This window comes from Pezoporus flaviventris, unplaced genomic scaffold, assembly GCF_033815535.1.
Source record: "Pezoporus flaviventris isolate CSIRO_AGI_PZ_B2104156 unplaced genomic scaffold, CSIRO_AGI_Pfla_v1 ptg000002l, whole genome shotgun sequence".
Classification (NCBI taxonomy): domain Eukaryota; kingdom Metazoa; phylum Chordata; class Aves; order Psittaciformes; family Psittacidae; genus Pezoporus; species Pezoporus flaviventris.
Window position 1 is genome coordinate 48,802,315 of NW_026892550.1, and position 27,307 is coordinate 48,829,621.

Consider the following 27,307-nt stretch of genomic DNA (forward strand, 5'->3'; position numbering starts at 1 on the left):
TCACTTGTGAAGCCACTGCGGAGACTGGCTCATCTGCAACTTCCTTTTTGCATTGCCCATCTGAATTGTCCCTGGCTTATCCATTTCTATAGAGCAAGCAAGACCCTCTCTCATACTGTTTGATCCTATTCTATTTAACCACACTTTAGGAGCGACTCTGGTAAACCTGTGAAGAGGTATACATGGAAAGATTTGGGAAAAAGTGAAAAAGCTACAAAACCTACTCAATCTCACACCCACCCACTCAAAATGATTCCCAGTGAAAGCACTATAGTGAGGGCTGCACCAGCAAACAGTTCTTCTTTGTTCCCTGCATTATCAGGACTGAGTAGTCCACAGCTGAAAGGCAGGGGGAATGCTGAACAGTAATTTTCTTGTTAAAAATGCCTTCCACACAACTGCCTTCTGCATAAGCCTCTCAGTTCTGGGTGTAGAAGTCACGTTGGTTCAGCAATTGAGATTCACCTGGAGGTTTTCTCCACTGATCCACAGCCCACCTAAGCTTTTCCATCCAGCTTAACACTCCCCCCTGCTGCCCCCGCAAAATGCTCCCCCTTGGGTCCACATTCTTAAATATAAATCCAAACACCCATTTTAAACCACCCCACCTCCTCTTGGTAAGTCCAGCTTGCCCTCGACGAGGCCGCGGGCAGGAACTTTGAAAAGGTGTCCGGCTGCCTGCCCAGCGAGGCACCCGTTGCCCCACCACCTAACCCGGTCCTAGGCCCGCTCCTTCCCCGCAGCAGCCCCAACAGCACGCTGCGGCAGCCCACCTTCTACAGAACGCTTAGGGGTGACCAACACTGCAGAAAAATCCCTCTAATCGGTACAACCTCAGCCACTTCTCCCCAGACCTGGGCAGGTGCGAGGCGGCGGGAGAAAGGGAATACAGGCTCAGACACCCACAGCTAGAGATGTGTGTGAGCTTTATCCCTCCAATCGCAGTCATTATTTCACGGCCTCACCGGCGCCCCTCACTCGCTAACCGCCATGCCACCCCCATGGCCTCGCTGGCAGCCCCACCCCAGCCCCTCTAACAAAGGAGGCCCGTGGCTGCGGAGAGGGGTGGGAGTTATCGTTCTCCACAGGGACCCGCCCTCTCAGCTCCCTCCTTCCCAGCTGAGAGGGTGCTGCCCGCCCCGCACAGCCTCCTTCCTCCGTGGCTGCCCGCCCTATCTCCGGCGGCAGCAGCGGCAGCAGCACAAGGGTGCTGGCGGGCGGGCGGTGTCTCCCAGGCGGCCTTGCCCGGATGTGCTACCCTGACTCATAGTCGCGCCGCACGCAGGCTCCGCGCCGCTGCTGTGCTCGCCCGCCGCGCTTCGCGCACACGCCTCCCGCACCTCCCTCCGCGCCAGCGGAGAGGCGGTGGCTGCAGCAGCGGCAGGAGGGGAAGGAGGAGGAGGCCGCGGCGGCACCATGGGTAAGTCGCCCCAGCTCTGCGCTGTGTAGCCCCTGCCGCCGCCCCTTTGGCCCCAGAGGCCGCCGAGCGCTCGTCTCCTTTGGCGGGTGACTGGTGCAACTTCCTCGTCGGCTGCATTCCTCTCCTCAGCCCGGGCGGAGGACTGGGGTGCCAGCGGGGCTCCGCCGAGCTCCCCACCGGCGCTGCCGTGGCCACTGCCCGGCCCCTGCGGCGCAAAGTTTCCGCGGCTCCTGCGCTGCTGCTGCTGCCTGCTCTGCCCCAGCCCGGCTCCCGGCTGGTCAGTCCCGCGGTGCGCCCCGCACGGCGCTCGCGGTCCTAAGTGCGAATTCAAGTGGGGTACAGGAAAGATAAATTCCCCGAATGCGAAGGGGGCTTCCGAGCAAGGAGTTATATAAGGTACCCCCAGGACGCTTTCCTAGTGACTGTTTGCATAATGGAGACAGTTGGGGCAATACGTGTAGAAGATTATTTTATAATCTCCGTTAACTGTTTGCGGAAGACACAAGGATCCTCGTATTTCTCCAGCTTTTAGACTGAGCATTACTCATGCTTACAAATGCAGCCATATTATCTCTGCCTTTTTTTCTCTTAAGGTTGTAAATTAAGTAGTTTCACACTGGTCGCCACTTGTATGGGGCTTCCAACAGATGCCGTGTGAATCTAGGAAGTATGGCATTTGATTTTTTTCTACAGAGCACTCGGTGAATTTCTCTTTCTTTCTCCACCTTGTCCTCTTGCACAAACTATAGCTCTCCCGCTGTTAAAACAGTCACTGTAACACAGATTATCCGGTTGTAACGTAGATCCCAGGGATGGGTAGGGAGTGTCCACACTGAGCTGCCAAAGACCCATCCAGCTTGGCAGATTTAATGGGAGCAAGGTTGCAGATCCTGAGAGCAGGGAGCTATGGTTCGCAACCAGGGTAAGGAGGTGGCAGTTCCTGAATTCGGCTCAGGGGTTTGGCAGCGCTTCCTGTGGTCTTAGGTAGATCAGTAGTTTCTTTGCAGATCGCACGTATCTTTCACTTTTAACTAGAAGTTTCCATGAAAAGAAACAGTTGCAGTGCCTCAGTTTTGCTGGTTGTGAAATGGCAATAAATACTTACTTAACTCTTTTAAAGCAATGGAGAACTTTTGGAGAATGGTTCAAATTAGAAGCTGACAGGGTCAGGCTTGAGGAATAACTGTCAGGTTTCATCAGAATTAGGTAAAACTATAATGGTGTAGTGAAGGTCTCTCTTTTCATGTGGGTTGACCAGACAAGACACCAGGATTTAGTTTGTATGTTTCCTGTCTCTATTCACAAAATAGGACTATTAATCTTGTAATTCTGGTCAAAGTCTAGGTTTAGCTAACTCTGTTTTAGCTTCCAAAAATAAAAAGGACACCAGCTAAAATCTGTTCAGAAAAGCTGGTGTAGAGTGAGCGCAGCGCTCCTTTTTAAATGAGACTACTCTTCAGTTGCAGGCAAGTTTGTAAACAGCTTGAAAATCTGCTACATCTTGCTACATAAGTCAGAGTAGTTACAATTATTTTCAGGAAGACTGAAATAATTTTCCTGTAGAATCCGTCAGTACCCATCCACACTTACACAGAAAGAATGGTTGTGAAAATACAGAGGAACCTCCACACACACACACTTCACATATCAGGGCCAGATTCCACTGTCTTTAAAAATCAAGGCAAACTCCAAGTAGCCTCTGCAGCAGATCTTGTGAGTGGCAAAGGCTGAAAGCATTTTTGTCTCAGCTAGCAACTAATAACAACTTTCCATGTTGGAGATCTATGTTTAAGCTCATGAACTAGCTTCCCTCATTCAGCTTATAGTATTCTTTTTGGTAATGCATTGCATAAAAGCTGAAAATCCTTAGAATTGAATCAAGGATGAATGTGTTCTTCGTATAGCTTTTGTATCTTTCCATAAAGATACAAGCATTTATTTGTGGCAGAGTGCAGTAATGTCTAACGGTTAACCATATGGTCTATTCTGATTTATGAAGTTTGGTATGGTATTAGCTGGTTTCTATACCAGTGATATAAAACAGAAGCCCAAGCAGGTATAATGTAGCTCCAGTCATAAGGTTTTTGATGTTAAAAATACTTGTTTTGTGTGCATGGATCTACATTATCTTTACTGTGTAGAAATATCTTTGCTGCCACTGTTTCCAGGTGTGTATTCCTCTGAAGACCTTATGGCAGTTGTTTCCTCCTAGGGATAGTGATTTTCTCTCGTTAATATTAGTTATTTCCAAAGTTATAATTTTTGTTGCTTGCATTTGTAGTTTTTAAAGTTGTGCCTGTGTACAGTTTAAACAATACTCAACTTTTGGCTTTGACAGGCAAGTTGTCTGAAGTACTCCTGGCAGTAGAGTGTTTTGAATACTTTACATGTGCACCACCAGTACTTTACTTCTGGTTTTATAAAGAACTGTTTGCAAGAGCTAATGTAATGCTGCAGTTTCACAATGAGTAGCCCCTTCCCCAGTCAATTCTTATTTTTAACCTTGAAAAACACAACTGCTATACTCATGCAAATACACTGTATCCAAGAAAATCTATTTTAGAGCAGCGGCCCGTGGAAGTTACTGTAAGCAGGCTGCAGTTATTCTACTTACATAAATTAATAAAATGAAAATCAGGAACTTAGTTACATGTTGACCACTCAACTGTAATCCATTGGCCTGGAAAGATGGAGAAACACCACGTATGAGAGTTTCTATACAGAATACAAAACCAGATCACATTTATTTATTTTATTTTATTTTTGTTGGCACACATCACTTTGTTTCAGGTGCTGACATTGTGGTCTGCAATAGTGAAAGCTCATAAAAATATTCTTCCATTTTGACAGTACTGGTTTTGTTAGCAGGAAATAGATGGCAGCCTCTGCTCTGATGAAGCTTAATACATATTTAAGTGCTTAGTTGGGCAACAAACTGTGAAAGCAACCTACTAGACTCTTTGTACAATACGTAGCAGTGATAGCACGATTACAAGATATATAAGGTAAACAGGCTGTAATGTAGGTGGATTTATTTAAGTAGCGTCCACTTAGCTACACTGTTGTCAGAATGAAGATTTATATTGTCTCTCTCCTCCCACTATACTCTATTTTCTCTCCCAGTTTTCCTGAAAAATTACCACATGCAACTATGTATCAAGTCTTGGGGTCAGCCTGGTGGTTGTGGAACACCAAATTCAAACCTAACCACAGATCAGGGTGTAACAAGACACTGCCTGTCTTCAGGACATTGGTTCAGGAAATAAAGGAGTCAGGAGGATGTGAATCTTCAGGCGTGGCTGTGTGCAATATTGCTTTTGGGAAGATAGGGATAAACCTGCTTTTTATTAAAAAAATGTAATCAGTAGCCTCAGACACAAGGAGAAATGAAAGCTAATGAAAAAATTTCTTCCATCTTTAAAGCTCTTTTACTAGTTTTTATTACAAGCGATGCAAGTCAGACTAATAAACTGCTTGGCAAAGAGATAAATCAGTTGCACAAAAAGGTAATTTTTAATTATTTTGGTTTTGGTTTTCGTTGTGTTTTTTTTTTAATTAAAACAGTGATACTTCTAACAACACCAGTAAATTCTAGCCAGCCAGAATACACCAATTTAAGCCAGTATAAAATGTTGTATTAGCCTTTCCTAAAAACACAACTGATTTTGGCAAAAGTCTTGTCTTTGAGCACAAACACATAGGAAACTGCTTTTAGACTGCATCTCTCTTGCTTCAATAATGTTCCTTCAGGTAATGTTCCTATAATGAATATCTGCTCCCATGTTCAGGCCAATATTTATGTTCTTTTGTTATGTGAGACTGAAATCAACTGATTTTGTCTTTAGCTTTAGGTTAAAGGCTTCATTCACAATGTTTCATGAAAACAGAATATTCAGAGGTGGTTTCGGAAGTCTGTGAGGAATATCTGGCTTTCTACAGCATCAAACTAGAAGTGGAAAGAGAAAGGGCAAAAGAACAGCTGAAACCTGAGGGAAACGAAGCTTAATAATGGAAATGAGAAAGGTACCGAGACAAGAATAGAAGGCAACGAAAATCCCCTGAGGGAAATGTATCAAGGGAGAGAAATACTAGAAGCAGAGGAAAAACAGGGACAATAGATGGATGAATGGAACAACAGAGGACAGAAACAGGAGACAGAAATGAGGAAGGAGCTCTATTCTGCAGCCCATTGGGGTATAAACGTAAATAAAATGAGGTAATTTTTACCTTCTGTTTTTGTAACATCATTTGGCTGCTGACAGTCCTTGAGAAGACTCATTATAATTTTCCTCAGGTAAAGCTGATTTATTTATGAAAGTTCTGAGAATTTAATTATTTATAAATACGTAACCACCTACCACCCCCGAGATTAACATAAACTAACATTTGTTCAACGAATGGGAAAATGTCATCACCATTTGACAGGAGAGAAGGCTATGGAGATTCATCTACGGCAGCTGTCAAAGAGGTTGGTTGTCCCTTTTTAACTCCCTCTTAGGTTGTAGTTCATGTTTTAGGATCATAAAGGGACATTAGACAGTGACCCAGTTACTTACATAAGAGAAAACCCACTTTCCACTGTTGACTAGCCCACCTGGGTCTGCTCACTTGCTGTGTGTTCAAGAAAAACGAGCATCCCTGCTGTCTTGATACTGTTGAAGGCATTACATTTCATATTCTTACTTGTTTCCAGGTTAAAATAGATTAGGAACTGCACCTAAACTTCTGTATATTGGGAGTCTTAAAATGTGGATATCTGTTCTCCAGCTAATGGAGAAATTTTTTTTTAATGACAGTTTGAATTTTAATTAGACAAGGGTTTTTTCCAAGTAAGGGATTTTATAAGTAGCAGATTTCACTGCAAGGACAATCTCCCAGGTCCTCTTTTTGTTAAATACAGTCTAGAAAATTATTTCTGTTTACAAATTTGAATATAATCAAAACTAAACAAAATCTGTTTTGGTAGGGTAAGATGATAGTTAGAAGCTGCAGATTTCAGAATGTTGAAGTTCCTTTTAGTAAAAAAAAATAATTGTGGTATATTAGAATTTATCTGTACTCCAGATATGCCTAATAGAATTTGTAAATTCTCTGAAACAAATGGCTGTGTTTCAAAGAGTCTTAAAGCTGTGCACACAGCCTGGTGAGATTTGTTCGGCTTGAGAGTTGTGTGATTCTCGTTTAGGAAGCTTTGAAGTTATACAGAAACCCTGGTGACCTTAATACCATTCTTCAGCTGTAGCCCAAGTAGTTTACAAAGTGAGCAGATATTCAGAAGAATTTGTCCAATTTATAAATCAGATAACTGCTGTTCATTTTACTCCAGATAGAGGACAGAATTTAGTGCAGAATGCTTTGGAACCTGCAAATAAAGACAGCATACCTTACCTGTACAAGTGTGTGCTGGCAAGGCATGTGTCTTAGAAGTTTCTCAGATTTGAAACACTTTCAAATACATCTTCTTCACAAATTCTGATAAGAAATTTCTGGGAATAAGTGTGTGTCTCAAGTGGCTGGAATTCAACATACGCATAAATAGAGACAATGTAGATGCCTCAACAAAATTGTGTTAAAATTTGCAGTTTTAAATAATGAAGTGCTTTCATTTCATCCTTTCCATTTCTATGTTAGACACAAACTTCTTATAAAAATCACATTTACACATTTAAAAATCAGAGAAAATATATAAAAAAGAACCCCACACTTTTGCAAAGGAGATATTTTAAGTGGTTTGTTTCAATACTGAATCCCATTTTCTTCATATTTCACAGCTCTTACAAGCTTACTGCTTCCCAGTCATGTATTATAGGAACATCTGAGGCATAAGTAAATTCTGAGCTTTTATTAAAACACTGAGCTGTTCATTTACATTAGTGATAGCTCAGGAAAATTCATGAAAGGTAATCCATGTTATTTAAATTCATCCATTGGTTCTGATACTTGCCAGCCTGATGGACACAATAATTTTGAAGAAATAGGCAAAATTTGTGTAGGATTTTAAATTTTTGTTGACCCTTCTTATAAGTTGACTCAGATTTGACAAATCATTTCTGTATCTAGTTAAATCCAGTTAAGCAGGTGCTTAATTTCACCTGGTGAATAGCAGCCTTTCTTTCAGGCTTGTTCCCTGTACTCTGCAAATGTACTTCACTTGGGAGTAAGACTGGACAGAGAGATGGAGATTGAGTGAGAAGGCTGAGATTCATGGAGGAGAGCAGCTAAGCAGTATAGGATGGATGACATGATGAGGATTGAACAAAACCTTGGAGAAATTTGTCAGGGCTGCTAATGAGCCTGTGGGGAGCAGGCCTATGTTCAGGAGATCTGGAGAGATGACAGCTCAGCGTCTCTTGGCAGTCTCAAATTGTATATTCATGGTCAGTGCCTATGTGTTTTTTATGGCCTTCTTGATATACTAATATGGGAGCATCAAGGCACAAAAGCTGCAGTTGAAAACCCTATCCTTACAGCATTCTTCACCTTTCAGTAAGTGCCTATCTCTAGAATACAGCAGTCCAAGAACACCCTAACCCCAGATATAACAGAATACTTGTGCTTCTCCCATCCTATCCTCTGTACAGTAGAGGTCTATAGTAGCTTGGAAGTCTCTTGTAAGAGGGCTCTGTCATACCCAGAACTTCACTGTTCTAACCCTTTTGCCCTTAATTTATACCCAGGCTGGAAACTAAAATTGTGTTGTACCATATTAGGTTAATTCTGTGACAACATTTTGTGGATGGAAGCTGAAAAATTCTGCTAGCCTAGCTATTTAATGTGAATATCAAAAAAGCATAAAGTGTGACCACCTGCAAGCCTTCATGGTCTCTAGAGTGGTGTGTTTGCCTGGGGAGGTCTGCATGTTGCTGAGGTTGGCCTGTTCTCTGGCAGCTAGGAACTCCTTTTGGGAGCATATTTAAAAACACCTCTTGTCTTTGATGTTGGACGTGACAGTCCAGTGACTTAGATTAATGGGACTATTTTAATGTTTCTAGCCTGAAATGCAACCTTACAAGCACATGCTACTATTTAAAGGGGCAGTAGCACATCTTTTCCCTTCTCTAGCCTTGCTAAGTTTGTTCCTGTATGCCTTCTTTATGGGAGAAATCCCATCATGCTCTCAGTCAACAGCACCCAGTACCCTGCAGGCAAAACTTGAGTTGAGTTCAGTACTGCCAAATAGCTGCTTGTGCTACATGAAGGCTTTGGAACAATTCCTTAAATCAAAATGCTGTTTTATTTTGACAGTAGGAACAAAGCATAGGAAAAGAAAAGGGTTTTAAAACCAAAGCAGGATTCTGCACATCTCTCTTATCTAAATCTTCCGCCTCTACAGAATGTTTGACTTGCCTCTCCTGGGCCTCAGGAGGAGCCGACTGAAGTTAGTCTTCTGAGTCCAGTGTGCTTGGTAATAGCATCTTCATATCTCTTGGCTGCTTCCTTCAGCAATCTTCCAGTGTGCACAGCAATCTTCCAGTGAAAGTCACTGGATTGCTGGTATGTTAGGACCCATTTGTACAAATATTTAAGACACCCCCTCTGAACTTCAGTGAGCAATTTAAGAGACAATGCAGTGAGTGAACGTGACCATCAAGAGAAGTGGCAGCAGCAATGAACAGTTGTGAGGTATTTCCACACTTTTTCTCTTTTTTTTTCACTCTTCCTTAAGTAACTAGTAGCCATTATTTTCCCCTTTCTTCTCCTGTGTTTATGTATTGAAATGATTTTAGAATCAGGATGTTGTTCTATAACGGGGAAAAAAAAAAGCCAATCACAACAGAACACTGGTTTGTGAATACACTCATTGTAAAAATGTCTGGTATGATTAAATGAATTTAGAAATCCATTAATATGCTTTATAGGAATGCATTTGCTCTCATCCTGCAAAAATTGTTGGACAGTCCACTTTCTTACCTGATTCTCCACAAAGCTCAGGCAAAATATACAGACATGCTGGCTTCTGCCCTATGGAATTAGGGGGAAAGTGGGGAAATGTTGGCAGGTGGTTGAAAGAGATGGAACGTATACATAAGGGACTGCTGACAGGAACCAAGCAGGTTCAGTGTTTGGTTATTTTGGGGTTGTTTTTTTGTTTGTTTGGTTGTTTTTTTGTCTTTTTTAGTTTTCTTGCAAATTCCGTCACCCATTCACAGCAAGATAGTGCTTCAGTCCAGTCAAAGATACTAATCAATACCTTTATGTGCAGCAGTGCCCAAAATACAGTGTGCGCTTTCCAGGCAAAAAAACAGTCTTCTGTATCTAATATTACAATGTAATTACTGTCTTTAAAGTTTTTTCTATTTTACAAAAGAATCCTTTCTTACTCTTCACATTCTCTTCCACAGCCATCTAAATCCTTCAGGCTTCTCTATTTCATTGCCCATTTTTCTGTAATGTCTTCCTTGTCACTATCTCCTCCAATTATCTGTTCTTTTCTGGTGTTCATCCATCTCCCCCTCTGTCTTCTCCTCTGGTCTGTATTAATTATGTGACAGCTTCTTCCATTACCTACACTTTCTACTATCCTTTTTAGGAAAAGAATTAAAAAAGCCTGGTGCTCAGCTTTCTAATTTCAAGAGGCTAAGTGATTTTTTTCTTCTCTTCAGTTATGTATCAGTTGTTTACAATCAGTTCAAAATCATGCTTCAGTTTTGCCTAGTGTATGTATACAATAAGTGAGAATACATGAAAGAATGTATCTGGTAGGAAAGAAATGTACAGAATTGAGCCCTGTTCATGTAAATGCTATTTATACAGCATTCTTGTACCCACACAAAGCCCACACTGAGTACCACTGAAGTCATCAGGATCCTGCTTTTCTAACTCAGCTGTAGTAGAGTTTAAACAGTTTTGGTGAAACTGTGTAAAATGGCATGCATCACTCCATCCTTTCAAGAAGTAGTAAGACTGGCTCTCCAGTTTATACAGCTAGAGGAAAAATGGCAGACACTGGACCGATTTTTTGACCATAGAACAGAATAGAATCACAAAACAGTTTGGGTTGGAAGGGACCTTCAAAGTCATCTAGTCCAAAACCCCTGCAATGAGCAGGTGCATCTTCAACTAGATCAGGTTGCCCAGAACTGCATCCAGCCTGGCCTTGGATGTCTCCAGGAGTGGCGGATCCATCACCTCTCTGGCCAGCCTGTGCCAGTATTTTACCATCCTCGTAAAAACCTTTCTTTCCCATGTCTAGTCTGAATCTCCCCTCTCTTGGTTTAAAACCATTACCCCTCCAATCACAACAGGCCCTGCTAAAAAGTCTCTCCCCATCTTTCTTATGGGTCCCTTTTAAGAACTGAAAGGCTTCAATAAGATCTCCCTGGAGTCTTGTCTTCTCCCGGCTGAACAACCCCAAGTCTCTCAGCCTTTCCTCATAAGAGAGGTGTTCCATTCCTCTAATCATTTTTGTGACCCTCCTCTGGACCCTCTCCAACAGGTCCATATCTTTCTTATACTGAGGACTCCAGAGCTGGACACAGTACTCCAGGTGGGGTCTCACCAGAGCAGAGGGGTGGAATCACCTCCCTTGTCCTGCTGGCCACGCTCCTTTGGATGCAGCCCAAGATATGACTGGCCTTCTGGGCTACAAGTGCACATTGCCCGCTCATGTCCAGTCTTTCATTCACCAGTATCCCCCAAGTCCTTCTCCTCAATGGTACTCTCAATCCCTTCACCCTCCAGCCAGTATTGATACCAGGGGTGGCCCAACCTAGGTGCAGGACCTTGCACATGACCTTGCTGAATCTTGTGAGGTTTGCATGGGCATACTTATTGAGCTTGTCCAAGTTCCTCTGGATGGCATCCCATCCCTCGGGTGTCTCAGCTGCACCTCTCATCTGCAGACGTGCTCCATCCCACTATGTCACTGGTCATTGATTAAGATATTCAACAGTACTGGCGTATTTTATTCATAGGTATGATGCTTTAGTTACATAGCATCTGAGAGTACTTGCCAAATTAAGAAAGAACCATACCCTATGATAAAGAAAATGATTTGGTGAACTTGATTTTTCTTAAAAATTTGTGGAATGATACAGTTCATGTATTTTTTTTTTTAATATCAAAGAAGGAACCAATTTAACATGAACATAATCATATTAGAACACCCTCCTGTAAATGGAATAATAAGCACAGTGTTATAAGCTATTAATATACATACAGTGACCTTTGTTCTCTGGTAGCAACATAGTGAAAAAGAAAAAATGTTTTCAGAAATCCGTTTCAGAAACTCACTTTGTACCCATTAGATGATGGCTTTCAGTGCTTTCTGATATTCTCCAAAAGCGTTAAGAATCCCTCTTTGCAAAACTGCTACATATTGTGCTTCTAATGACACATACATTAGAGTGTGGACACTTAATGCTCCAAAGGCAAGATTGCTGGAGAGAAACAGAAAGCAATTTAATACACTTCTTCAGAATGCATCTTCATCCCAGAAATGATCTGAAGTGCTTGTTTATCTTTATGAAGGCCATAACTTCTCCCTTTATGAGGAGGGTGAAGGCATCAGAGTTCTTTTTTTGGCTGCTGAGAACAAGGCAGAATTTAAGACTTCTCATACAGTCTCTGGAAGAGACTGGAAGAGTTCTCTCATGAATGTAAAATTTAAGTGTATGCACCTGGTTTGAAATAGGTGGCCGGAGAGAGAAATGTCTTACATAATACAGCACTTCATGTTAGCAAGGCAGGGGGGACTGTTTTACTTTTGTTTTGGGGTTTTTTTGTTAAGTTGATATTAAATAGGCTTTCTGATAAAAAGCAGCAGCTGTGGACTACTGGATTGTTTTCAGCCTACCTAACTCTTCCAGTTCTGAACAGTTTTTGCACTTTGGTGATTACAACAGCAAGGTGTCACTTGGAAGCCAGCACACTTAGCAGCTATTGAAATTAAACTGCTTTCTTTTTTCTAAAGTCTGAAGACCTTTCTAAAGAAATGGTCATCAACCAAAGAGTGTTCTTGGCTGTACATAATGAACTTGCTGCATTTTTTTTAAAGCTGATTAATAGGCATATTTTACAAAATTACTTAATCTTTGGCAGGTTTTTTGGAACACAGGCTTTTCTGTTTGACCCTTTTCATGTCTCAAAAAGTAAATAGATAAGCCTATTAATTTTTTATTCCCCATTACCATAAATTTATTTCTTGCATTTAGGAATATGCTGAGGAGTCTGCCTGCAGATTAAGATTAGACTCTGTTTGGGCAGAGTTGTAGCTCTGAGATCAAGGATTAGATATCAAACTTGAAAATTCAGGAATTCTTGCAAGCTCGTGGCTTTTTCTCCTTCTTCCTCTTCCCCAGAGTCATGTACTACTTGCAAAAGCAGCCATTGTAACAAAACAGGCCTCTTCTGATTTTTGTCACATTTCGGAAATTCAGATATTTTTTTGCTTATCGGTTTTTGTTTTAACACTTAATTGTTGGCCTCTCAGAGAACAATCAGAATAGATTTTTGATGGCCACTATGGTTATTGTATTTATGTAGCAGTAAAAGATTCTGTATTTACTTAGGTTTTAATCATGTAGCCTGTGTTGGACTTCAGTGTTAATTTTTAACACCTTCAGGGGGTCAGTGCAAGTTTAGAAGCCAAATTCTGCTTGTTTACATGAGCATACTATTCTGCTCTGTATCTGTGGATGTCCTGAGAATTCAGCATATCATTTAATCTTTCCATTCTAGAGTTTTCTGCTGCTTCATCTACTGCAATCTAAAGGTAACATAAAACCATCAGACAAGAAAGTCTGGTTGATTTGACATGAAAGGTCTGCATGCTCAGCACAGCTTATAAAGAGTTATTAATATAATGAAAGTAAACCTTTTTATTCAGTACTGAGACATGACTTCTTTAAACTGAATACAGCAAACTCTAGTGAATGACAGGTTTAAGCATATGTTATAGTTTTAAATGCCGCTGTATTGCAGTCCTGTAAGTGACCTGGTTGCAGAGCTTTTAGAAAAGGTAATCTGTTGAAACCAGCTTTGCTGCTGAAGCCCCTGTGAAGTCAGATTATGGCCTCAGTCCCCATTGCCCTGTATTATGCATAAAGTGACTGCAAATTTGATTTAAGATGGTAATTGGGCCCAAATTGTAGCTTTTATATTCTGCCTGTGCATAAATGACCATAGGATAATGGGTTATAAAGTGATGGGTAATAAAGTGATGCCCAGGGTGCCTTCATATTTGAGATGACTTGTAGAAGTCTTGTTTTTAAATACTCATCATGGTTTAGTAGAATTAATGGTTATAAGATTGGTGTACAGTTTTGAGGCTGCAGTGACTCACAGCTGTAGAAGACAGAAAAAAGCTGCAGATGTTTGGTACACTGAAGAATTTGTCATACAAGGGAATTAGGCGTTCTATTCTCAAAAGACTAATCGGATCAGTTTATCATATTGTCAGACACAGATAAGGAGATCAGACTTGTGCATTAGAGAGAAAAGGTAGATGTGCTAGCCATGGGTGACAAACTTACTTGTTACTGAAAAGGTGAGAGCACTGACCTCTGTCATTTAAAAAAGTCCTCTTCAGAGGGGGTCTGTAAACATTAATTCATCTAAATAGCCTTTTAAGTGAGAGAGTGAAGATAATACTATGTTTAACTACATGAAAAGTGAATCATGAAAATAAAACCAAATTTAGCCCCTCCAATCTGTTTCTTTAAAAAAGCAAAAAGAAAGCCAAGACAGTAGATTGTAAGAAGGTGTCTTCATCCCTACTGTTTTCATGCAGGATTTAAACTTAAGATATTGGAGAAGGCTGCTATTGACCCAGATAGGGTTATAGGAAATAAATGAAAGCTAGTTTTTTGCCTTGAACTCTGAAATGTGAAAGTAAACAAGTAGCCTAATGAATGAAAAACACACTGTGCAAAAGAGATATTGGTTCAATATATGTGAAAACATTTGCTCCTAAAGTCTAGTTTTCTAGTGTAACATTTCATCATTAAAAGAGATACCAAGGTAGAAAATGTGTCCTAATGGCAACCAGCATTTTCAAAGGCCCATGTTTAGACCACAGCTCCTTACCTCAAAATGTGAAGTTCCTGGGTATTTTTATAATTTCATTTTATACATGTCATCTTGTAACAATTGATAGGCTGGGAAGTTCCTAATCACTTGTTTTAATAGGACCATGAAGATTTAATATACTCTTGTAGTTTTACTAGTAAACAGTTCACAAAATCACATTTATGGTACTTGTGCTCTATTTGTGTCATGTACACTGTAATCTCACAAATGTTGAGATTTTTGAACTGAATTCATGTTTTTAGTACTTTTCAGATAGAAATAATAATCTTTTCTTGGCATTAAAATATTGCTACAGAAAATGAGCCTCATTCAAGCTCTTTTTGTTTGCCTTTGCAACTGAAGACCACAGTGAAAAGGAGTCTGTCTTCTCTGGTCTTCAAAGTTTTGCTGAGATCTTCTTGGAATAATATGAAGGACTTACCAAATCAAGATAATTTTGCATCATACTCAACAATTGCCTTTACCCGATAGTAAGACTTAGCCTCCATCATATTTTACAATCACTCTGTCTTATATGTAGGAATTCAAGCAGTAACAAAAATAAATACAGCATTGAGTAAATGAAAGATGAGAATCTCACAATAAAACTTAACAGTATTTAGCAAGAAAAAAGAAATAATTTTATTCATGCAAAGGAATGCTCTCTTGCCAGTGTTTGAGGATTTTTCTTGAGCCCTAAATGTTTTGTAGAACAGAAGGATATTTACCTGTTTGGAAAGAAAAGGAAAAGATTTGTTACGTGAGAGTTAGACAGTAGGAATAGTCAGATCAGGGTTTTTCCAATCTGTGTTCCACTTATTTTTAGTAAGGCCAAGCAGTTGCATTTCTGTCACACAGCAGGACTAAGACGTACCTGTAAGAAGCATGTCCTGCCTGGAAGCACTGTAATAAGCCCTGTGGTGGAAACAGTGAAGGCGTCTTGAGCTGAATTTTGAACAGACTCATGGAATAATAGAAAAAATACAGAGCTGTCATTTAGAAAGATTTTGAAGCAGGACTGTTGCCAACACTAGAACTAGGTTAACTATGACTCTAGGTACTACTTGAAGCTTCTGTAGTCTTTGTAATGTCCCTTCAGGTAGCTGCAGGCTCCCCTTAGCCTCCTCTTTGACAGACTAAAGAAGCCCCCAGCCTCCCCTTTCATGTCATGTGTTGTCTTATAGGTAACACTGTCCCAGACTTTCTCCAGTTTTTCAGTATCCTTGTGATTTGGGACACCCAGAACCAGACAAAGAATTTTAAGACACACAAATCCTTGCCAGGCATCAAGCAGAGCCTTGATCTGCTGGCTGTGTTCCCAATATAACCAATATACTGTTTGCTTTATTTACCTTGAGAGCATGCTGCTGCCTCATGTTTTACTTGGCATCCACTGTAACCCCTGGGTCTTTTCAATAGTTTATTCCCAGCCTGCGTGGATGCTTGGGGTTATTTTCCTTAGCTGCAGAACTTGAGGTTTATTCTTGATGAACTTCAGGAGACTTTTGTTGATCGCGTTCACAGGTTTCTTCTGAAAGGTGCCTCTGGATTCCTATTTGGTGTGCCAGACATTCCCCCAAATTCAGTGTTGTCTGCAAAAGATTACAAATGCGTATCTGCCTTCAGGCTATAGTGGTTTCAAACACAAACTGCATACTCAAAATGTGCTATTTAACCAGTCCATACAGGGCTGTGTACACTCACATTTTACTTTGTGATACTAAGTAAAGCAGTGATAAACACTTAGTATGTGTGACTGCAGGAAAACTGAAAAAGTCAGTATACTTGAAAAAATCTCTAGGAGTATTTGTTAGACTAGCATTTGCAGTTTCAAGCGAACATGAGTTACTGGCAATCATTTAATGACAGTAACTGCAATAGAAGTTAATAGAGGATGGCAAACCTTAATTTGTAGACCTCCAACAGACTTAATTCTGCAGAATCACACTTACAATGAAACATGAATTCTCAGGTCTAGCATAAACAGGATCTCAGCTTTATCTGTGCAGCATTACTTAGCTGATGAGGAATGCGTTGAGACTGACGTGCAGGACCAATTAATGGGAAACCATTGCGTCCAGATCTCCCAATCATTCTCATGAGAGCCATACTGAACCCCTTCCTAGCTAAGCAGGGGACAGTGCATATGTTGAGCTTTCTCTGATATGGAATAAAATGGGCCAGGATGTGTATTTAGAAGCTCTCCTGAGTCCCCCAGTTTAGTCATAGCCACAGTCTGTCTGCCATGGCCCATATCTGACTTAACTATAGAGGTAAAAGCCCATATATAAGTTAGGTTCATTTATCCCAACAGTTTGCTTTTATTTGTGCATTTTATTTTGTTTTTTTTTTCTTCAGCAATAAATTTTTATCAACCTGGAGCAAAAGGAAGCTTTTCCAAGATAGATGAGTTTACACTAGTAGAGTTTTTTGTAGCATCTGCCATTATTTTTATCCCTTTACAGCAGCTATGGTGTAGACCTGAAATAGGACAATCAAAACTTCTCCTCAGCTAGAATAATTCCTTTTGACAGAGGCATTTAGTACTTCTCTAATGGGACATAACTGCACTGTCTTTCAAGGGCTTATCACAGTAGATCCTACTCACAGGATCATGGGGAGAACCAACTTCAGTATAAAATCTGGGCAATGAAGAGACATGCATATTCTGGGATGTGTTAGATTCTTCAGTGCTAACAGGGTTTTTAGTTCTCTCCCTCTGGGCCTTCCTGTAATCTTTTTCTTAGAGGAGTCCAGCTCTGATTACATGTGGGAAGTGCTGACATAGAATAGAGGAGGGCTTAGTCTGAGAAGGCCTAATGTCTAGATGAGATACAGGAGCTATGCATGTCCTGTCATCTGCTGGATTTATAGGGGATTTGAAATCGCCAGCAATTGCCAAACTGCTACTCATTGTGCCTAGCTGCCTATTTCAATGGGACATGAGGAAGGAGAAAGACATCTTTTTGTCTTGTGCTTATAGCCGAACATTAGCAATTTTCCTGATAAACATTGCTTTAAGGATCAGTTGCTGGCTGTATTAATTAATATTACCTCAGTAAAATTCCACAAGGCTTTTGTGTGTCAATAAAATGGGGAGGAAGGCTATTAAACCTGATAGTGCTTTTAAAGGAAGTTTTTATTCCTATATGCAGCTTCTGGAGGTAAATGGAGTATGGGCAGCAACAAAACTGCACTGATCTGTGCTTGCTGATACAGAAGGATGCTGGTCTTTTCCTCATCTCATGAAAACCTCAGTATATCAACAGTAGTTAAAACTGGCAGCAGCTCTTTCCCCCTGTAATGTGTGACAAATTCTGAACTCTTCTTTTCTCCGCTTCCCCTTCCTTCCACTTTTAAGGGACCAATTATAATTGAGAAAATAAAGTGTCAGAAGTAAAACAGAATTGGAAAACTTAATAGGAGAGATTCTTTCCTCAGTTGTGGCCCCTTTGTGGCTGGCATCTGTGGGAGTTATAAATTCCTTGAGAGGAATTTCCTTGGAGCAAACACTATAAACATGCAATATAAAGAAGACTGCTGTTCCTTAATGTCAGTGGAAAGATGCCTACTGGAGGATGGGCTAGGGCACGTTGTTGGAGTTTTTCAGATTATTGACAGACTGTTGGAAAGATTCTTAGTGTGCTAAAGGCTGCAGCATCCTCCTTACATGCAGGAGCTGGCCAGGAAATCACCTCTCAGAAAATCATGCTAGGTTTTGACTTCTCTGCCTTCTGAAATATCACTGCATCTTTCAGCCCTAATGGCGAAAGGACTGGCAGTCAATCAGTAGCTCAATCCTTCTACGAATCTATGTTGTCAGTAGTTCACTGACATTATAGACCAGAGTAACAGCGCAACTGCAGTTAACAGTGATACAGTTCTCTGAGACAATGATTGAAAGTGGCATAAAATAAATAACATGAATATCCTGAAATACTTCCTGACTTACTGCAGTGGAAGTTTCTCTGTAGATGCGTGGTTGTGACAGACTACATTACACATATGCTCTGGGTTTTAGGTGCTTCTTCCCAGTGTGGCATTCACAAACCTTAGCCAGGAGTTTTGGCTGTCTAAATAGTGCCTGGAGAGTTCAGAGTAGGATCAGCTACTGAGCTGAGCAGGAAACCACCTATAATTAATATGCATGCAGTTTTCTGTTCAGCACAGTTTCTGGCTTAAGCCCAGGGCCTGGAATTATTTCTTAAGGGTGGATGCCTGCACCTTTTCTATAAAAGTTTGAAACTTAATTCATTCTTTTCAAATGCAAATGGAGGAAGAGGCACATCTGGGTTACTACCTTCATCCTCCTTGGGATAGTCATACACTTATGCAGGAAAGTGAATAATCCAGGCTTTTTCTCTGTCTGAAATTGAAGCTGTGCCCTCAAACAGACCAGAAAACTAGGCCCAATAGTAGCATGCATTCATAGCATGTTAGTCAAGGCATATTTTTTAAAAGGTGGAGGTGTTTAGTTCCAGCACTTTTTCCTGTGACTGCTCATTTGTTTTATGCAATGACTGCTTAATATAAAATATATCTCAACAGAAGAGGTAGGAGATGTTTCAGTCATCACATGGAAAACATAATCTGATGTATGTTTCTGGGAAATGGTGTTTAAATCCTTTCAGGTAGAGGATAGCATTTGGTTAATTTTTGTATTTAGGCTAACATGAAAAAGGCATTTTCACATTTTTACCATTTGCTTTCTGCTGGATGCTAGTGCCTGTCTCCGAGAATTCCTGTATTGTCTGCGTGTATGGGGCACATTTGATAAAGGGCCAAGAAGTATTTCTTTCAGAAATCCTGATAAGGCTGATACATGAATTTGGTTATTAAGCTACCTGAGAGGACTAGGAGAGTTTCAGATTTGGGCTTAAGCTGAATGCATGTGGAACTTTAAATTAAATTTCTCCAAAATTTGGTGGCAAGTAAATGGGACCCTGAGAGGCAGGCTGTACAAACCTGAGTTGTTTTGTTTTTCTTCTCTCCCTGTGATTCAAGGATCAGTCAAGATCTGCTTGATTATCAGAGGTATAAGTGTCTTAAAGTACAGTGGACATTCTTGATTTCGGGGCCATAACATTTGCACCTGTATCCATTTGTGAAAGAACCTTGCATCCCTTGTGAAACACATCCCAAAGACTTTTTTGTCTTCCCCTCTGCTATTAGCTCTGCCCTTCATCCTTGAGACCTGCAGATTGTATGCAGAGCCTGACCCCTTTCAGTTTCTGTCAATATGACTCTTTACTTAGTCTGAGAGATGGTTATTAAGCAGTGAAAGCAAAACACTCCTCCACTTTGCAACACACTCAGATCCTGCTTGCGGGGGAAACAAATTACTTGCAATTTAATGTGGCAAGTGGCATTTTGCAGAAATATTTTGCCTTTTAAAATATATTTCTTTTTGGAGAAAAATACTCTAGGTTGCCTTTTTTATTGAGTTTCCTACAAATATGTGTGTCTTGGGAGCATTTTATTTGTTTTTGTGATGTTGTCCAAACACATCTGGTTGCAGAATGAGGGATTAATAGTTTAATTTAAAGTCATGTGGTACACGACATACAAAGCCTTTTCTTTTGAAGATTCCCCCACCCTGATTTGCACTGATTTTCAGTGGATACATGTCACATCTTCTTACTCATTCAAATGTTCATTGTAGTTGTCTCAAGTAATACTTGGGGCCTATAACATTTGCATTGTGATTTAGCCAGCTGTGCATACATACTGTAATGTGCTGCCTCAGTACGTCAGTATCATGTTTACTGCATTGTCACTGTTGTATAATTTTTACTTAATAAAGCTTTTAAATGGTGTGCAGAGGTAAATGATCACTTGTAACTGCAGCAGTCATGCAGAATACTAGTGGAAATCTTTCTTTAAAATAGGATTATATTCAGCATTTTCTGCACCATTTTGATTTTGCTATCTATTATGCAGTTTTATGTTAGTTTTAAATAAAAACTCAGTTGAATCCTTTAGAGAACGTCTGAGCTGATCCTATCACTGCAGAGTTTTTACTGATGCTCTACATCTTGTGCATTCCTAAATGAGAGCAAATAACTGCATTAATAGGTAAATATTAATAGAGGGATTAATGCCTACTAATCTTAGTAACACCAGGTTTAAGGCAGTACATGATATCTGTAAAAACAAGCTCTAGAGTACATTTTGGCCCTAAAAGCTTACAGACAAATGATACTGACAAACCAGTCTTCAAGTTACAGTATGTAGGCACCACAATCTGTCTCCAAAGTGCATATTGTTGATTTGGGGCCATTTTAGTAATTTGTGCTAAACTGCTATATTGAAGGATTAGTGGCATCAGACAGTCTCACCAGCCAAGCAGTGCTTTCCAGGATTGACTCAATTTTCTTCGTATCCATTAGAGAATATTAAAAGCCTTTTTCTCCAAGGCATGAGGAGACTGTCAAGCTTCTATCAGTCCTTCTATGATTAAAGGAGATTTTTGAATTACAGGTTTTAACACTTACGTTTTCATGAGGAAAGGCACATTGGTATGTGATAGTCTTTCCATCCCTTCCTTGGGACAAAAATGTTTTGCCCAGAGTAACTTTAGTAGGAGAATACAGGCAAATAAGTGCTTACCACCATATGAATTTTTAATTTTAAGACATTTGTAAATAAAGGAGTTTAGAGTCACGCATTAGATATGCAATCGATCTCTTTCAAACAAACTTGCCCTGAAAACCAAACAATAGAACAAATGGTAGGTCACTTCCATTATGAACTTGTTTGCACACACTCATCAAATTCAAACGGTGTATTTGCAGGGCTGAAGGCTTTCATGCATAGTTTGTAATTATCATGTAGCTTGTAATTAGAAGCCATGATTTTTTTTCCTTGTAATTTTGAAGGAAATTAAAAGCAAATTTTAAAAGTTCTCTAGAGAGCAACATAAAACACCATTAAAACTTCAAATCTAAGGAATATGTGCCCTTCAAGACATCATTGGGAAGACCCCCAGCCTGACAAGATGCAGAGGCTAAAACTCTCGGTCTTCTGCAGAAAATTGGTAAAAAAACCTGCCTGTTTACATAAAAAGATAACTGTGGGGACAACTATAGTAGATCAGCTGGTTTTAGATATGTGTTTTGTGTTGTCAAGAAGGAAAATGGAACTTGCACGAGTGTTGCATTACAGAATGTATTACACCTTTTTAATTCGTTTTAGCTAAGTTGTTTTATTTATGACCTTTTTTTAATTTGTTTTTTAGCTTTATTTTACCAGTCATAGATTTATAATTTTATATTGAGATCTCTGTATGAAATGTGCCCATAGAAGTTGTGGATACCCCATCCCTGGCAGCATTCAAGGCCAGGTTGAATGGGCTTTGAACAACCTGATCTAGGGGAAGGTGTCCCAGCCTGTGGTAGGGGGCTTGGAACTAGAAGATCATTAGGGTCCCTTCCAACCGAAACCATTTTATGTTTTTATGTAAAGGAACAGAATATAAAGTGACCTTTATAATTATAGCAGGATAAATATTTACTCTCCTTGCAGAGGTTTCATTGAAGTGTGCTGTGTGAGCCCTCAGTCTTTCGATGTCTAGTGTTAGGATTTGTGTCAGGTGTCAGAGAGGTTTCTCACAGAGCTAACGTGCTAAAGGAACTATATCAACACAGGATACCATGGTAGCAACTGCCTTGGAGAAACTCAAGTCAGCAGCTGGACCAGGAGAAAATGGGTTGCTAGAATCCTCTGATCAGCCTTGAGTTTAAAACTAGCTGCTTCAAGATCCAGCAAAATAAACAATTTCTTATCTTGGAAAAGGACTGGGAAATTCAAGCCTCTGTATTTTAACAGTTTTTAAAGGGCATACCATTCAGAAAGATGCTCAAGGTCCAGACTTCCTTCTAGAATGGCATGAACTTGCAGGCAGGTACAACAATTTATATCCCGTAATCACATGCAAAAAGACAGTAGGAAAACAAAGAAAAGTTATTAACTGACAAAAATGGAAGATTTTGGACCAGGAGCAGATTACATAAATTGTTTGTTTTCAATTAAAACTTTAAGGTGCGAAGATACCTTTAAAAATGTAGCACTAAGTAATTTGTAGAAAGATTATGTTCTGTTATTAGGTCTTTTATAGCCTTTCCTTAAAGCTTCACAGCTTTTCCTAGATTAGTCTATTTTCCACAACTGAGACCTATTTTATTTTTTGTAGTAGATTGCATTTTGGGTCCTAATAATATATGTTAGGGCTTTGAAGATTGGAGTAAATAGTTTTAATTAAGTCCACAGCCAAGAGTTGAAAAGAGAATTTCAAAGCAAAGATCTTTCTATTCAAATCTTTTCCAAAACTCCATTTTGTTGAATTGCCCACAAATTAATTAAAACAACAATTAAAAAAAAAAAAGTCTGTATTTTTGCAGTTTTATTCCCTTTAGTATCTCATTACATGTCAGGGCCTCCAACTGTTTATGCGCATATGGGAAGAGTACTTAAAAAATAATCCAGTAACAATGAAAAAGTTGCTCACATAAGTGGTGACAGAATCAGGCACTTACCTGTCTTCTGAGTGCTTATCCTACAGAGAAATAGGTGTAAATGAATCCCATTAATTTACAGGTTTTACACTTGATTCAGTTAAAAGGTCTGGAGAGATAGGAGTGAGGAGGGAGTGTTACTAAACCACTTTTTATAACTGAAATGGCATTTTTGTCTCACTGTATTTCTCACATCCCAGACCATTGATCTTCTAGCTGAGAGTCTGGCGGAGCATTCAGTATAGTTTTACCTCTCTTTTGATTCAACAGAAGTGGATCACCTAGATTACCTCTGCCAGTCTTGAATCCTCCCTGATAATTTGGTTATTGCTGTGATTATTTTAGGAGTTGTTTTCCATTGGAGGCTATAGACCAAGCCAAGATTATGATGTATACAGCCTTACAAGATAGATTCATAGCATCACAAAAAATGGGGACTTTGGGGACATCAGATGTTACCTAATACAGCCCTCTCTACCAAGCTAGGCTAACTTTGAAGCTAGATCGGGTCGCTCAGATTTATTTTTTTTTTTAACTGGGGGTAGATTTTCTTTTTTTCAAACCAATTTTGGTTTTCCTAGGCAAATTTGAATATAAATTACAGTGTAAAATTAATTTCTTTTCTATTACGTATTTTTTAAGCACAGTGTCTAGAGAATAAATCTATGACTGATTTTGGCAGTAAAAAAATATATACTGCATGTATACTGAGTGTAGTACCCATCTGTTCCTGAAATCTCTCTCACTGCTCAGAGCAGTTCTTGAGATTTGTTTCCCCTGTGAAGATTTTTGTCACTGAACATTTCTCTAACTTGCTGTCTACTAAGGCTGTAACTCCCCGTACCTACTCCTATTCTGTTGGCTCTGATCAGGTTGAACAGATTCTTGCTATATTTGCAGGTTTAGAACTACTAGGTTTTCACTTTCACTTTGTATTTGCCTAATAAGGAACTTGAAGCAGCAGCAGATTGAACAATCCTAAATGTTAGAAAAAATATATAAACCCAAGCAACAACCCAAAGCAAAACCTCAGCAGTTTACTTTCAAGGTTAGCTTCAAGTTTACATGCAAGTAAACTTGTTAGAACCTAGCCATCTGTACACTATTAGGTACATATTTGACAACAACAACAAAAAAAGGTAAATAAAAAAAGCTGTCAAATGACTCCTGAACATTCAAACAGCCCAAAGGCTCTTTGTGTGGTAATTTTGGCACAGCTCCTAAGTGACCAGATGGAATTTTATTAACACTCAACAGGACAAGGGCTGAGGTTTTATTTCTTAACTTACTATATTTGAAATGCTTGTAGAGAATGTGTCAGGAAGCTTGATATTTTCTCCTACTACGCAAAATTACACATACACCGTCCCTTAATGCAGAGATGTTGGCTGCTTCAGAAGTTGTCATTTCTGTAAGGTGGGTAAGAAAAGAGATATGAGATGTGTGGTAATTTAAATATCACAACTTTTTAGCGGATTTTTAAAAAGTGGTTTAAATACACAGTTGTGGTCATATTAAAAGCAGAATTTATCAACAGGCTTTTTAATAAACAGACTTAAAGAATGTATTTTTATGAGAGAGAACAAAAATATCTAAATATTAAAATAACCTTGTTTTCTGTCATCAATAACCACTGACAGTAGTGATGTCAGATTTCCATTTAAGGACTCTGGCAAACATACAAAACAATGTGAATTTATGTGAATCCTCCTTTTCTGGCTTCGTCATGGATTATCAGTAAGAAATACTTGAAAACTGAGAATCTCCCTTGTCTCTGGTAAATCGTAGGGTGATCCTCAAACCAGAGAGCTGTAGCAGCAAAGGAACAAAATCTGTTAACACTGGATTCATCATTTGCCCTTTGCCTTTAAAGTGCTTCCTTTCTGTATTCAAGATTTTCAGGAAACTCATAATAGCTAGAAACGTGCTGTGGTACAGATTTGTATTTCATAACATCTAATGGAAAAATATTGATGTGACATATAATTAAGAGTTATTAGTACTAATTTTGAGCCTAGGTGTCTTATTCAGGCAAAATTCTCACTTCTACTGGTAGAATATGAGCCTAAGGACTTTGCACAGAATTAGATCCTGGTAGCGTACGTATAGTTAGACAGGTGTTGTACCGTGTACTTACACTGTGTAATTTATATGTACTCACTTGCATAGTGTAGGCCAAAGACCAGATTCAGAGGTTGTTGAAGTCATTGAGAGTTTTTCTCAGCTGTTTCTTCAGTACTGTTGCCAGATCAGGAACTTTTTATTCTTACCCTTGTGTTGCCTGATTTTAATTAAATTTATCTATTGATTTTATTTTTATTAAAGCCTTATTTATTTTATGTATTAAAAAATCTATTTATTTTATTAATATATAAATTATTATTTTATTTAAAATACTTTATTACTAACGTATTGAAAAAGCTAACAGTAAATTAACCATGTTATATAGATTAAGAATGTATATATCAAATCTAAATTATTGTCCCACATTGTAGCATCTTGCAAATGTCTATTCAGACTAACTTTGGCATTACATTTGTGTTACTTTGTTGCTTAACAAGCCATATTTTATATAGAACTTGGAAAAAGTATGGAGAACTGGGAGCCCTAATAAATTATGCAAGGGAGGAAAACATCAGGTTTTGTTCTAATATGTATCAATTAAATCAGTTTATTCTAATATAATAAGGGAATAATTTAAAGGAAAATTAAAAAATAGTTTAGGAAAGTGTTATCCTCCTTATTTGAGTAATGCCTAGATTAGCATTTGCCATCTGTAGTCAGTTAACTTGAATCATGTTAGGATCAAGACTTTTACAGTAGGTATGGTCAGAAAAGGTTGCATGCAGTACCACAGGCAAAGATCATCCCAAAGGAAAGATCAATCTGAGAGCTCACAGTTTTAAATGTGCCGTTTCTAGACTGTACTATTTCTGTACATTAATTTTCTTGTGTTTGTTTTCTATCACCTGTTCTCTGTTCTTGCTGTCTTGACTTGACAAAGTGTCTCTTGCTTGCTAGATTAAAAGTACTTCAGGCAGAAATTATCTGGAGGGGCAGAAGAGGAAGAGGAAAGAAAGAAGACAAAAGAACATAATAAAACGGTTAATGCAAATGAAAAAAAGAGGCAGTAAAGAAATGCAAGCCCTACTAGTTGGCATGCATACATAAGCTTTTCTTTTCTAATATTCCTGCTCTTTATGGTTGTCTATTTATAAGTAATATAGCATTGTAGGGAATGATAGCATTGATTTACTATTAAGGTTACCTCTTTATTTACAAGATCCTGTTTCACTTGTTTACTGACTCTTCAGGAAGAGCTATATTCTATGCCAAGTATCTGCTTTAGGCTGTCCATTTTCATTTGGTTGGTGGGTGTTCTGTTTTAGTAGCAGCAAGAAACAGGTCTGGACTATTGTCTGAAGTATCAATAATCATTTTTTTCATTCTGTGCTTAGAGTGGGGAGTAATCCAGGATAATCAGTGACAGAGACCTTCTGTTGCTTCAAAGATCCTATGTTGGGTTGGAAATTGATGCTCTTAAGGTGCTTTCCAACCCTAACTATTTTATGATTGTATGATTCTGTGTTGCTTTAAACCCTCTTATGTTGCAGTACTTGGAAGCCTTGTCATAAATTAAGGAGGAGTGGGCATGTATAGGGAATAACTGGTCTGACAGTTAATAGTTGAATGTTCCCACGAAGAACTGACACACGGTTCCTGTAGGAAAATATGGTAGGCATTTTTTTAAAACAAATATATCTCTGGCAGTCTCTTATCATATCTCATGCTTTCTTGATACCTACCCATGATATGTTGCAGTCTGCTTGATGGAAATTCTGGGGATGATTCGTATCTGCATCTGAAGACTCCAAGGGAATCCAGAATGTGCAGTATCACTGGAACCTGAAAATCAGAAGCTATCTCATGTTGGAACCCTCAAATTCCCACACAAATATTTTTGACCTTAAATTTTCCAAGTTTCAGTTCTGCCATTCACTCACATAGTATATTGATTCCATCTTACCTTACAAATACTCAGTTAAAACCAGCACATTAATACCTTTGCAAAACTATGACGTAATGATACTAACTTCATAATTGCCAATGAGAAAGGAAATAATCCTTCAGAACAGGATTTTGTAACAGTATCTGCTAAAAAGACTAAAACCACATACTAAGGAGGAGGATAAGACATGAAGTAAATGTTCTTTGACAGAGCATTTGTCCTGTAAGAGATGGGCGTCCCTTGGAAAAAAAAAACCTCCTTATTCATCATGTGCTTGGCATGCACTGTACTATATGGCAGATATTTTACGTGGTTGAATACATGTGGGTTGATTGAATTCTGGAATTTTCTGTGTTT

General features: G+C 39.2%; 1 protein-coding gene across 4 annotated transcripts in view; it reads left to right on the forward strand.

The window, feature by feature from the left end:
- The first annotated feature begins 1,152 nt into the window (after positions 1–1,152).
- RAP1GDS1 (Rap1 GTPase-GDP dissociation stimulator 1) overlaps positions 1,153–27,307 on the forward strand; it is a 101,913-nt gene continuing 75,758 nt past the window's right edge. The window contains exons 1-2 of one of the 4 annotated variants that reach the window (XM_061477657.1): positions 1,154–1,420; positions 5,266–5,636. Coding sequence is in view for 3 of the 4 variants with exons in the window: in XM_061477639.1 (XP_061333623.1) it covers positions 1,417–1,420 (4 nt within the window). In the remaining variant the exon portion in view is untranslated. Of the gene's footprint in view, positions 1,421–5,265; positions 5,637–27,307 lie in introns of all 4 variants that reach the window. The other 3 variants (XM_061477639.1, XM_061477648.1, XM_061477665.1) reach the window with 3 other exon arrangements.